Below are 13,807 nucleotides of genomic sequence, written 5' to 3' on the forward strand. Positions count from 1 at the left end.
AGTGTCGGGCGATGCAAGGAGATTGCTATTTGCATGAATAAAAGTCCATATATACCTATTACTGATCTGCTTTTATCTTTTCCATCTTGGAGCTTGCGGATCAATTGCCTTTCTGTGTTTTGGATCCTGGAATCTTTTCCACAATTTAATATGATTGAACCATATGGAAGGATAGATACATTTTCCTTCAAAGTCGGACAGGTACAAATCAAAGTAGGGTATACACAAAAAGTAGCACATATGAGTTCATCTTGTTGGGCAGACTGGATGGACCCTGCAGGTCTTTTTCTGCCGTCATCTACTATGTATGTTACTAGATTAGTGACAGATAGGGCCAAAGATGGCCCCATCGCCACTCCCCTATCTGGTAGGGGAAGGTGTAGTCACCACATGTGTATTCCTCCACAATAGCATAGAAAGTTGCTACTATTTGGGTTTCTGCCAGATACTTGTGACCCACCCTAGGGAAGAAGCCACATACAGCTGCACTTGTCTGCCCATGGCACTCCCAACAGCAGGTGACCTTCCTTTATTTATGTATTTCTCCACAGTATCACTTCCTTGTGAGTTAGTCTGCATTTGCATAATTAACCCAAGAGCATTTACCAAGAGAGTATAAAGGACTTTCCTAGTGGACTCTACACCCTGTTATTTGAAGGCATCCGGTGAAAATGAGGCTATTTCTGCTCTTTCTGCTGGGCTCAGCTTTGTGTCTGCACACTGGTGAGTGAGACAAAGAACTGAAATCTCCTGCACTCCCACTGCATTTACATCTATTACAACTTATTTTCCTTCAAAGAGTTTTCTTTTATAGTTTAATAACATCATTTTTATGTATTTATTTGGATGTTTAATTGCCTTTATGACGACAAAGCTTGGAATAGATGACTTACATTGTATTAGCAGCATAACAATAGTAAAGTGAATGAATGTCAGCAGAATACTGTTAGCACGGTGAAATGAACTTGAAGATAGGCAAATGAAATCCTAGAAATAGCAATAACACAATGCAGTGTCAGTAATATACACAAAGCAGATCGTGATGAAAAATTGTAAGCCTCATTGAGCCTGCAAAGGTGTGGGATAATGTGGGATACAAATGCAGCAAATAAATACATAAATATTAAAAATTATATACAGTACAGCCCGACACAGGCCGTGTTTCGCCCAGCAGGGCTGCTTCAGGGGCTACACAATGATCCTCTACTGTCAAAATATGGTAGATTTGATGAAACCAAATGTACTAAAGACCGCAGAATCAAGAAAGTGTCCGACATATCTTATGTCAGCAGATTTTTCTGGTTTATTCAGTTGAGCTGTTTTTTGCAATATATATTCTAGAAGATTCACAACTGCGGTCTTCAGTACATTTGGTTTCATCAAATCTACCATATTTTGACAGTAGAGGATCATTGTGTAGCCCCTGAAGCAGCCCTGCTGGGCGAAACACGGCCTGTGTCGGGCTGTACTGTACATAATTTTTAATATCTATTAATAAATTACAATTTTTCATCACAATCTGCTTTGTTGATTTTCCATCTTGGAGTTTGCAGACCATCTGCCCCTTTGCTTTCTTGGACCCTCAGTAATATACACAATACATAAGCATAAGAATATAAACATTGCCAACTGGGTCAGACCGACGGGCCATCAAGCCCTGTGTCCTGTTGCTGGCCAATCCAGGTCACAAGTACCTGGCAAGATCCCAAAAGAGTATAAAACAGGTTTTAAAACAGCACTGTAGAACATTCATATAACAAAAATAAAATACGTTATGAACAGAAGAAGAATGATACACCATAATAGCCAACAGAATAGAACATTCTTATCATATAGATATGATGCTCACGATGTCAGCACTATACAAACAATACACCTTAATAAGCAGCAGAGGGGACAAATGCAATTGGGACAGGGGCATTATCGAACGTGGGCGTCCATCTCTAACGGAGCCCATCTCCGAGGACGTTCCGGCGAAGGGGCAGGGCGAACCGTATTATCGAAAAAGATGGGCGTCCATCTTTTGTTTCGATAATATGGTTTGTGCCGGGCAAATGCATCGGATTTGAGCTGGGCGGTATCGGTTTTCAGCGATAATGGAAACCGAAGCCGCCCAGCTCAAAAACAAACAACTCCAAGGCATTTGGTCAAGGGAGGGGCCAGGATTCGTAGTGCACTGGTCCCCCTCACATGCCAGGACACCAACCGGGCACCCTAGGGGGCACTTTTAAAAATAAAAAAAAACATTAAAATACCTCCAAGGTGCATAGCTCCTTTCCCTTGGGTGCTGAGCCTCCCAAATCCCCCCCAAAACCCACTCCCCACAACTCTACACCATTACCATAGCACTTATGGGTGAAGGGGGGCACCTACATGTGGGTGCAGTGGGTTTTGTGGGGGTTTGGAGGGCTCACATTTACCACCACAAGTGTAACCGGGGGGGGGGGGGGGTATGGGCCTGGGTCCACCTGCCTGAAGTGCACTGCACCCACTAAAAACTGCTCCAGAGACCTGCATACTGCTGTCATGGAGCTGGGTATGACATTTGAGGCTGGCTTAAAGTCCGGAAAAAAAAGTTTTTAAAGTTCTTTTTTTTTTTTGGTGGGAGGGGGTTAGTGACCACTGGGGGAGTCAGGGGAGGTCATCCCTGATTCCCTCCGGTGGTCATCTGGGCAGTAGGGGCACTTTTTTGGGACTTGGACCTAAAAAAAAAGGGTCCAGAAAAAACGACATAAATTCTCGCTACAGGCGCCCTTCTTTTTTTCATTATGGCCTTAAATCGCCTATCTGTTAACCACTCCCATGCCTGCCCCTGTCCCACCTTCGCTACTGTACCGACACGTCCCCGTGAGCTTTGTTCGTCTCCGTGACGGAGTGCAATTGAAAGCGCCCAAAATCGGCTTTCGATTATATCGATTTGGGTGCCCTCGGGAGAAGGACGCCCATCTCCTGAAGATGGGCGCCCTTCTCCTTTCGAAAATGAGCTGGATAGACAGAAAAAACGGGGAAGACAAAGGTATTGGGAAAAATAAGTGGGTGGCTAGATTAAGGGCAAATTATATGTACAGCTGAATAAGGTATGTGGAATAAATACTATATGTTGAACTAGTTTTAGTTACAAAGTATGTGGCAAGATAGGTCTATTTGATTCAAGGCCTTCCTTAACATACAATGCTACTCCTCCACCAATTCGATCCACTCTATCGCTATGATATAATTTGTACACTGGTTTGACAGTGTCCCACTGGTTATCCTCCTTCCACCAGGCAATCAGAGGGAATATTCAGTGGCACAATCCAGTTAGTGCCGCTAAATATCCATCACAGCTTACTAGTTAGTGGCACCTGCTGATCCGATAAGTTCCTGTGAATATCAACCAGTACATTTTTAGGGATTGCCATGTATTGACTTTGGAAAATATGCATCTCTTCTATTTTTGAACAGTAAAAAGGAGTAATTGCATTTCTGTTTCTTTTGTTTATTGTTTTTTTGCAGTATTGTGTTAATATAATTATCACTAACACCAAAAATATGCCTTTTATATCTAGACAGTATTCTTGACCATCCACTAAATAAATCCTTACACTCCTCACTGTGGTACAATCCAGACTTTCTTATAGATAACAAACCTTTTTAGTGGAAAATATGGTCTGATTGTAACATCTGGTGTCTCAAAGATATATACAATAGCAAAGAACAATCAATTAAGTCATTTTCAGATCTACAAACTAAATATCATATTCCTTCTTCACAACACTACAGATGGTTGCAATTATCACATTGTTTAAAATCATTTAATAAAAAAAAGAAATCTCTTTCCAGTTCAGTTCCCACAACCTTCCAATTCTGTGAGAATCTGCTTCACACAGGACACGTAGCATCCGCGTTATATAAATTATTTTTATCTTCCATTTATAAAAAACATAACACTCTTATACAAACTTGGGAGAATGATATACACACCTCAGTTCCTGAACATATTAAGGATAGACTTTGGTTTTCTCTTATCAAACCATTACCATCTGCTAGCATTTTACAATCAATGTTTTTCTTTTATCACAGATCTGTGTGGACCCTGAGAAAATTACACTCTGCACACCTAACATCCACAAATGTATGCTGGCATTGTAAAGGAGATTATGGAACATTAATGCACATGTTATTTCACTGTCCTCAAATACAAATATTCTGGAAAGCAATATGGAGCATCATATGCAAAATATTTGAATCTGACATTCCATTAACTTCCTCATTAATAATTTTGAAATCCTGTTCTCCAGATTTTACATTTTCTCCTAACAATTACAGATTATATGCTATATTAATTACAATAGCACAACGCATGATTCTAACCAATTGGAAAACATCTTCAATGTTAAATGAACATTTGGTGGCAATTTGTTTTAATGTATCACAAGCTTGAGCTGGCTTCTGCCACTTTCACAGGATCAATAATTAAAACAAATATTATATGGTCTCTGATTGCTTCCTATCTTGCATCCAATACCTATGAAACTACATAAATGATAATAAAATGTATGTTTTGAAAATATAATTATAACTAAACCTGTATAATACCTTGGTACAACTTACTCTATTTGTACTTCCAGAAGTTGTCTTTTTTTGGTTATTGTTATGTACTATATACATTTCACTAAAACAAAAACAAAAAAAAAGTATTGTGTTACCCATGAGGCAGAATTCTATAATCAGACACTAATTTGGATTTGCTGTGCACTATTCTAAAACAATGTGCAGCATAGCGTGCAACTCAAAAAGAGGCAAGGTCATGGGAGGTGCACAGACAGGTCAGGGGCGTTCCTAAAATTTGCATGCAATGTTATAGAATACCAGGGGGTGTGTACTCAAAGTGGGCGCCAAAATCGGTTCTCAATGTTATTCTATAATGACCACATATCTTTGAGTACTCATTATAGAACAGCATTAACTGCTGATTTTTCAGCACCATTTACTACATTTAACCCTAAATGTTCTGTGTTACCTGCTTCGTAAGCAGTTAAAGGGCAGTTCTGAATTCTAATTTTTGTGCCCCTTGTGCATGTAAACATCTAGAATACTAGCACTTACTGTATGTACTAGACTTTGAGCCCGTAAAAAGGGCTATTATAGGAAGGGGGGGTTGAAAGGCCCGCCCCCACCGCCGAGTTCGCCGCTGCCCCTCCCCCTCCGAGTTCGCGCCCCCCACCGAGCCGTCACCACCCACCTTCCACCCGGCCGGGCCCTCGCTCCGCTATTGAAACAGCGAGGGTCCGGGAACGCAGCACTGAGCTCTGCTGAGCTGCCTACGTCGGCCTTCGTTCTTCTTCTCTGCCTGTCCCGCCCTCGTGTGACGTAACGTCGTCGAGGGCGGGACAGAGGCAGAGAAGAAGAAGGAAGGGCGATGTCGGCAGCTCAGCAGAGCTCAGTGCTGCGTTCCCGGACCCTCGCTGTTTCAATAGTGGAGCGAGGGCCCGACCGGGTAGAAGGTGGGTGGCGGCGGCGACTTGGGTGGGGGAGCGTTAGACGGCGGTGTCCCTCCCTCAGCAATGCGCAGTACAGACCCTCTGTGTTCCGCCCCCCGTCATCATGTATTGACGTGGGGGCGGGGCAGAGAAGGTCTCTACTGCGCATTTGCGAGTGAGTACGGTCACTCGCCGTTTATATGTTTGATATACATGTGTAAGTGCCAGTAGGGGCTCTAAACATCATTTACAAGGGGTGTATACAGGGGCGGGACATGGGCAAGAGAATACTGTAAGTTACATGTATACCTGCCACATTTAAGCTCCCACACATGCCACATCTATGGCTGGTATAATCGTGGGGCCTAAATGTTAGGCTTGCTGATACTGGATTACACTCCTACCTAAATGGAGACACCCAGTTATAGAACTGCCTCCTTGGCAGTGGCGTTCCTAGCCTGTTCGCCACCCGGGGTGGTTTGCCATTGCGCCCCCTTGAAGTGCATCAAACCCCTCAAAGCATATCCTTACCCCGAAGCGCATCACTTGACCTTCCTTCCCAGCAAGGGGGTATGTGGATCAGGCTGTTGGCTTTGCCGGTCCCCTGCCCCGGAACAGGATGTAATGTTAGAGGGGGCAGGGGACCGACAGAGCTGACAGCTGCATGCTTGCTCCGTGCACCCTCTTGTTGCCTGCAACCTGGGCTACTGCTCCTTGGGTTAAAATAACGTGCATGAAATTGTATTAATGCACAGTAACATGTTCATATGTTATTAAATCTAGCCCCTAGGTTGAAAGAATGAGTTTTCATCCACAATGGCTGCTTTATATCCTTTAAGATGAGAACAAATATTCTTATCAGCTTCTGCCTGTAATTTCCACCACAGCAGGAGCGTAGCTACGTGGGGCCACAGGGCATGGGCCCCTGTAGATTTGGCCCTGCCCCCGGCCGCTAACCCCTTCGACACCCCCTCCCACTGCCAACCCTCCTCCGCCGCTGTCGGGTACCTTTGCTGGCAGGGGTCCCCAACCCCCGCCAGCCAAAGTCCTCTTCTCTGATGCGGCTGCGTTGCTGATCTGCAAGGGCAGGCTTCTGTTTCTGTGAGTGACGTCCTGCACATTGTACATGCAGCACATCAGACTCACAGAAACAGAAGCCTGCCCTTGCATGTCAGCAACGTGGCCGCGCCTGAGAAGAGGACTTCGGCTGGCAGGGGTTGGGGACCCCCGCCAGCAAATGTACCAGACGGCGGCAGTGGGGGAAGGTTGGCAGCGGCGGGAAGAGGGGGTCGAAGGTAGTGGTGGCGACGAGGGGGGTCAAAAATGGAGGCCGAGGGGGGTTGGTGGTGCCGGGGGGGGGGGGGGGCTAAAATGTGCCCCCTCACCTCAGGCTCTGGACCCCCCTCCGGCCAAAGTCTGGCTACGCCCCTGCACCACAGTCTCTCAAAGAGATGATTTTCTGTTTATTTTGCCTCTCAGCTCTGGCCCACACCAAGGTACATGTAGATCAATCATTGATTAAACCCCGATTCATGAAATCATGTCCCAACTATCAGGAAAACAGTAAATAAAAAGAGTAAGATCATACATGATATTCACTGTCTTAAGAGTGAGGTTCATTCCCATCATGTAAAGCCCTGAACAGATCCATCTAGAGACACTACCAGAAAGAAAAATGCAATGTATTCTCCAAACATCCAATGATGATTCTGCTTGAAAAAGAATATCACAGCCTGGCAGTTGAAAGAAATATAGATTCATCTTATTAAACTTACGGGTTTCCTTACAGCTGACTGTCTGAAATGCTATACATGTATTGGAGCACAAAAGAACAGTGACTGTCTGCAAGAAACAACTTGCTCACCAGAGAGCACACACTGTATGACCAATGTTGCTTCAGGAGCTGGTAAGTTTCATTGCACACACTCCACTGTACCTTGTAATTACTCTGTGATACTCCTAACAGCACCCAGGGAGCAGAAGGGGGGGGGGGGGGGGGGGTCTGCTAGTTAAAGCACAGAGCCAGGAATTAAGAGAACTTCATGATACATAAGATTAACAGATATATCAACCGGTTAGCTGTACCATGTTCCGGTTCACAAGGCACTATTTGAAAGTTCATTTCAGGAGTTGGGTCACATTCTTTTTATGTAACTTGTGTTATTTTGATAGTTTCACTGCCCTTTCTTTTGTTACATTTGTACCCCGCGCTTTCCCACTCATAGCAGGTTCGATGCGGCTTACATATTATATACAGGTACTGACTTCTCTGATGCGGCTGCGTTGCTGATCTACAAGGGCAGGCTTCTGTTTCTGTGAGTGACGTCCTGCACATTGTACATGCAGCACATCAGACTCACAGAAACAGAAGCCTGCCCTTGCAGATCAGCAACGTGGCCGCGCCTGAGAAGAGGACTTCGGCAATGACTTACCCAGAGTCACAAGGAGCTGCCTGTGCCTGCAGTGGGAATCGAACCCAGTTCTCCAGGACCAAAGTCCACCACTCTAACCACTAGGCCACTCCTCCACACACCTGTAAGTGTTCAGTTCTGTATGTTATGCCTTACGTTTGAATCAATAAAGATAGTTAAGAAAAAAAGGCAGAGCTTTAGAAAGAATGTGGAGATGGGAATAGAGATATTCTGGTTAAGACCTGCCCAATTCAGCCTTCATTTCATGAAGGTTCTGCCAAACTCAGAGCCTCTTGTAGGGAAAGAGAGGACTGAAGGTCTGTCTCTCCATGTCCCATGGGAGCATTGACTTTAGAAAGCTGCAAATAGGCCAAAACAAAATGTGAAACTGTAGCCCACGTGTGGGGGAGCCTCTTTGTTAAAATCACTGATCAGGATCTCCACACAGACCTTGAACCCCGCCCAACCCCTAGCCTTACCACAAGGCATCCAGTTCATACCAGTAACAAGAACCACCCCAGACATTCAATCCTCCCCAGCATAAAGACTCCCCCCCCCCAATTAGGGTTACCATATGGCTCCAGAAAAAGGAGAACACATTGATCCAATCCAGGTTTTGCTTCCATTGAAAGCAATGGAAGTAAAACCCAGACTGGCTCAATCTGTCCTCTTTTTTTCTGGAGCCATATGGTAACCCTACCCCCAATGGCTCCAGACCAAGCCTTCAGCTCCACCCCTCAATCCTCATACCCTAACTCTTACCTGATTCTCAGTGTCCCGGGTTCAAAATGGTGCCCATGACCACTAGTGGTAATCTCACAGTACTATCCCTAGGAGACAGGAATGCCACAGAGATCAGTAAGTGACACAAAACTTACATCAAAGAAAAACATACTTTGAACAGGATAGGTAATACATTAAGGAGTTCAAAATATAACTGTTACAAAAAAGGAACGATCTATTCAGCTCAAGTCTTTAAATCCACATAGATTAGAGAAGGGTTAAAAGTGAAAATGTGCCTCTTTGCAGATGATATGGAAACTGCCAACAAGGCAGACATGATGGAGGGGGTAAATAAAATTAAAGATGATATTTAAAAACTGAAAATAAGGTCAAAGACATAGCAACTATGCTTGAATTCAAGTAAATGCAAAACCAGGAGGCCAGGTACCCCTTGCCTTTCTCCTACTTATGGGATGAGGCCCCACTCCTGTCCTTTCCCTCTGCTTTACTTCTTACCTTTTGAGTAGAAAGCTGAGGTCCCCCTGAGCCCCAGGGTGGGAACTCACCTATCTTACCACCTATGTTTTCCTGTAATGTACCCCTTCCTGGAATTGTGTAATTTGGCAGGTTTCTATAAGGAGACGCTGATAAACATTTCTTATTCAGTACTCATATAAAAGAGTCCATATAAAAGGCTGAGTCAGCCCACCTTTTCCACCTGTCCTGTGGAACTTTGTAATGCCTGTGTCTTAAGAAGCTGGAGCTATAATTCCTTGCAGGAACTGACAGTAAAACCAGGGCTGGCCTAGCCTTAGCCTCTCCCTACTGAATTTGATGCAGTACCCCATGATAAGGGTATTACTACAGTTAAAGTGTTAGACTCTTCTGGAGGCCCTGGGGGGAGGGAAGTCCCTACCAGTGGGTTGGAGAGTTGGGATGCCCCTGGGTGGGAGGAAGCCCAGCTCAAGGGGAATGGTATTGGAATAAGTTGCAAAAAGAAAGTGTTTCCCTGTGGAGAGTGACAGCAGGGGTAGAGTTTGAGTTTAATAAAAGTCTTTGAAGTGAGGTACCAAGGTTGCTTGTACCCCTGCCAGGACCCTTGGGAGAATTGGGGGATGCTGGAGTGTGAAAAATATATACAGACTGATTATAAGAGATGTCGCTGCCCAATAAAGAAACATAAACAAAAAAAAGGAACCAATTCCACAATTATTAATGTAGAGTTCTACATTAATTTTTTGAAGGAAAAATTAAGGAATATAGGAGAATTCAGTATAGGGTACACCTGCAGCAGAGCTTCAACCTCAATGAACCAAGCCGAAAATGGATCACATGACCTCTCTATACATCACAAGTCTCATAAACTGTACTCCAATGATGTTGTAATTTTTTAATATCTATTTTATATATCCCTCTAAATCAATACACCAATAGTGAACTTTTTCTAGTACATGAGTCTCTAGTGAGTTGAGTAAGAAGACTTTTTATAATCAATGAAATATATATAATGTAAATGTAGACTTAACAAAGACGTGGACGTGGTGATGCATTTTGGTGGTACATAAAACTGACTCCCTGCATGGAGCATTGGGATTAAAAGAAGGAGAAGATTGAGCTTTGTGGCCTGGGTGGGACCTGAGATAGCTGGGGCTACGAGACCTGGGTTACACAAAACTGACGCCCAAAGTGGGGCTTGATGGAGTAGATCTAATGGAGAGAAGTGTAACATAAAACTGGCTCCCAACGTGGGACGTTGGGATTAAAAGAAGGAGAGGATTGAACTTTGTGGCCTGGATGGGATCTGAGCTAGCATAGATCATTGAGCTATATGATAGGTGTGTGAAGGTCAAACATTTTTATTTTGTTTAGAGTCCCTGTACTGTTTATGGGATTTTTTGTTTTGATTGTTCAAAAAAAATTTTCAGGGGTCAATGTCATGAAGTGTGCACACTTCATGACATAGGACATAGGAAGTTCCCTCAACTCCCATTTTTTTTCTATTTTGAGCTAAAAATGACATGAAATGACATGGAACATGTTGTGTCAACCCTGCATATAAATTAACCAACGTCTTCCAAGATCTATTAGTGGATCCTGACTCACAGGCTGAAACCAGAACCCAAACTCACTGGGGATTATTTCCAAGAATGGTTTTACAGAGAAACGTACTTTTCAAGTAATTATTTTCTTTCTTTTCTGTGTAGGACAAACTGTTATCACGAAACAATGTGTACCAGGATGTAAACCAAATCAATTCGAACACATTGGGCTAAAAGCTTCTGTTTCCTGCTGCCAGACTGACCTGTGTAACTACAGTGGAGCAAGTTTGAGGATTAGCTACCTGACTCTGTTCATCTCAGTGGGTTTCGTTGGCTCCCTACTGCGAGCTGGACTCTAACATGGGAGGAAGCAGAGTCACTGATTTACCCCAGGCTTCCTCTCATTCTGTGCCTGAGACATAAACCAATTACCCCTGAGTGTATTTCTCTAATAGAAATTCAAACTTCTGCAACAATTTGTTTACTTTTTTCATCAAAATATAATATAATCAATCTCTTTGAGTAAAAATTCATTTAAGTGCTGGTCAAAATAGTTATTATTGAAAGATACACAACTGTTACTTTTTTGTGTAGAATTCCATTTAATGGGTTCATGTTATATCATATAGCTGGTCTCTCTCTACCAGGATCAACCCCATTTTCCAGTCTTTTCTCCCTCCACCCCTCATTTCTCTCTGTTCTTGATCTTCTTCCACCCAACCAAGCTGAATTCCATGATTTCCTCATACATAAAGATGCCATGGTCTGGCACTGCTGCCCTCTTCCTGGGGCTCCATATAGACCCAGCACTGCTGGCATCTTCTTCCATTCCTATGGAGTGGAGGAGTAGCCTAATGGTTAATGCAGTGGGCTTTGATCCTGGCACCCTGGGTTCAGTTCCCTCTGCAGCTCTTTGTGACCTTAGGCAAGTCACTTAACCCTCCATTGCCCCAGGTACATAAACTTAGATTGTGAGCCCTCTAGGGACAGAGAAAGTACCTGCATATAATGTGTACAGCACTGTGTATGTCTACTAGCGCTATAGAAATGATTAGTTGTATTATGGGAGAAAATTCTATATACATTTTGTACTCAGGTAACCTTTGCTAAATAAAGTCTGGACATATTCATTCATGAAGGGTCTCTTTAATGGTCTTCACTGCAACAAACATACTCTCTGAATGTCTCTTCCTGTGTAACTTTGGCTGCCTGAATCTAGTTTGAATGTATTATATCCCATATATAAAAAGACAAATATAAACTGTTCCTTGATCCTTGATCTATTCTACACTATCTCATATTAACAATAAGCAAAAGGAAGCCAAATTTCTCATTTAGTTAAAACACAGCTGTATTTTGCAGTTTGCCTTCTGTCAGCATCTATTAAATTGTAGCCGCAGTGTGAATTTTTTTTCTATTACTGTAAATGTTTAGTTATTGAAGAACTGGAAAACAGGCAACTAATAAAAATTAACACATCCACAGCTGGGATCAAACCGTACCATCCAATCCAACTGGGATACGCAAACGCCAGATCAGTAGTAAACAAAACAGAGATTATAACAGACTGGATCACCACAGACAATCTTGACCTCCTATTCATTACTGAAAGCTGGATCCATGACCTTAAGGATCCCATAATTCTAGATTTATGCCCACCAGGATACAAAATTACCCACTGGACAAGGAACGGGAAAAGAGGAGGTGGTATAGCCATAATATACAAATCCGAGTTCACTATCACAACCACAGCTGAATCCATCTTACCTCAACTTGAAATTGCATCGGTAAGAATCAATCACCCAAACCTGCAGGATAACCTCAACGCAATCCTACTCTACAGGCCACCAGGCAACTGGCAAGACACTCAAACACACCTCATGGACTTCATCTCGAACACATGTATCTCTACTTCAAACCTTATCATAATAGGCAACATTAACCTGCACCTGGAAGACCTTACCTCAACAAGCACCCAAGAATGCAAAGAATTCCTACAATTATGGGATCTCCATGTACCAAATGCACAACAACACACACCAAAGGACATACACTAGACATTATCGCATATAAATTCGATCCAGATTTAAACCTTATACTAGCAGATACAAAATGAATACTCACACCATGGTCAGTCCACTACAAAGCATACATCTCCCTCCAATGGCGAACAAAAAAAACAATCAAAAAACAAGAACGAAAAACCTACACCATGAGAGGAAAAATAGACCCGGTAGTATTCTGGCAACAGATCTACTTTAACGGATGGACAACAAAGGCAGACACAACCAAATTCCTCCTAGACTGGGACGATAGATGCAGAACAATATTAGACATCATCGCCCCAACCCAAACTAGAACCTCACACAGAAAGAACTCAATACCGTGGTTCAATGAAGAATTGAAAAAACTCAAAACACAAGTTAGGAAATTAGAACGTGCATGGAATAAAAAGAAAGACGATCCCACACTTAATGCTTGGAAACAACTCTGAAGAAAATATAAATACACCATAAGACAAACCAAAAGACTATAGTACAAAACTGAAATTGGACCAAATTACAAGGACACACACAAACTCTTCCAACTCATGAGCAAATAACTAGACACCACACCAGTCACAAACAACAGCAAAGACACACCAGGAGCTGAAAACCTCGCGAAGTACTTCAAAGAGAAAATAGTACAACTGCGACTCAAAATACCTGTCAGCCCCATCGAATATGCTGTACTCCTAGACTGTCTAGACCCAGACCCTGGAATATACCCAGCAGATAGGACTTGGACTGAATTCGAGATATTATCAGAAGATTTCATCTCCCACACGCTTAAAAGATTTGCCAAATCTCACTGCAAATTAGATATATGCCCAAATAACCTTATGAAATCGGCCCCCCAACACTTTATAACAGATCTAACGAAACATGTGAATTTTATGCTACAAAGTGGTCTCTTCCCAAAGGAGAAAGGAAACATTCTACTCACTCCCATACCCAAAGATGCAAAGAAAAATGCGAGTGAATTAACCAATTATAGACCAGTAGCATCCATTCCCTTAATAACCAAAATAGCAGAAGGGATGGTAACCAAGTTCTCAATACTACACGGCTCCCAGTCAGGATTTCGTTCTAATCACAGTACTGAAACAGTACTAGTTACGCTCATGACGAAA

The 13,807-nt window shown here is 43.0% G+C and overlaps 1 protein-coding gene across 1 annotated transcript; it reads left to right on the forward strand.

The window, feature by feature from the left end:
• Positions 1 to 623: 623 nt before the first annotated feature.
• On the forward strand, positions 624 to 11,381 carry LOC115480837 (lymphocyte antigen 6E-like). Its single transcript, XM_030219774.1, has 3 exons — positions 624 to 723; positions 7,252 to 7,368; positions 10,801 to 11,381. Exons 1-3 carry the CDS (start codon positions 672 to 674, stop codon positions 10,992 to 10,994), a joined length of 363 nt encoding a protein of 120 aa, XP_030075634.1. The 5' UTR covers positions 624 to 671; the 3' UTR covers positions 10,995 to 11,381.
• The last annotated feature ends 2,426 nt before the right edge of the window (positions 11,382 to 13,807 follow it).

Source organism: Microcaecilia unicolor, chromosome 1 (genome assembly GCF_901765095.1).
Source record: "Microcaecilia unicolor chromosome 1, aMicUni1.1, whole genome shotgun sequence".
In the NCBI taxonomy this organism is placed as follows: Eukaryota; Metazoa; Chordata; class Amphibia; order Gymnophiona; family Siphonopidae; genus Microcaecilia; species Microcaecilia unicolor.

Coding starts and splice junctions, on each gene's coding strand:
- LOC115480837 (XM_030219774.1), top strand. CDS start 672: ATGAGGCTATTTCTGCTCTTTCTGCTGGGCTCAGCTTTGTGTCTGCAC. Junction 724..7,251: donor AGCTTTGTGTCTGCACACTG/GTGAGTGAGACA, acceptor GTTTCCTTACAG/CTGACTGTCTGAAATGCTAT. Junction 7,369..10,800: donor CAATGTTGCTTCAGGAGCTG/GTAAGTTTCATT, acceptor TTTTCTGTGTAG/GACAAACTGTTATCACGAAA.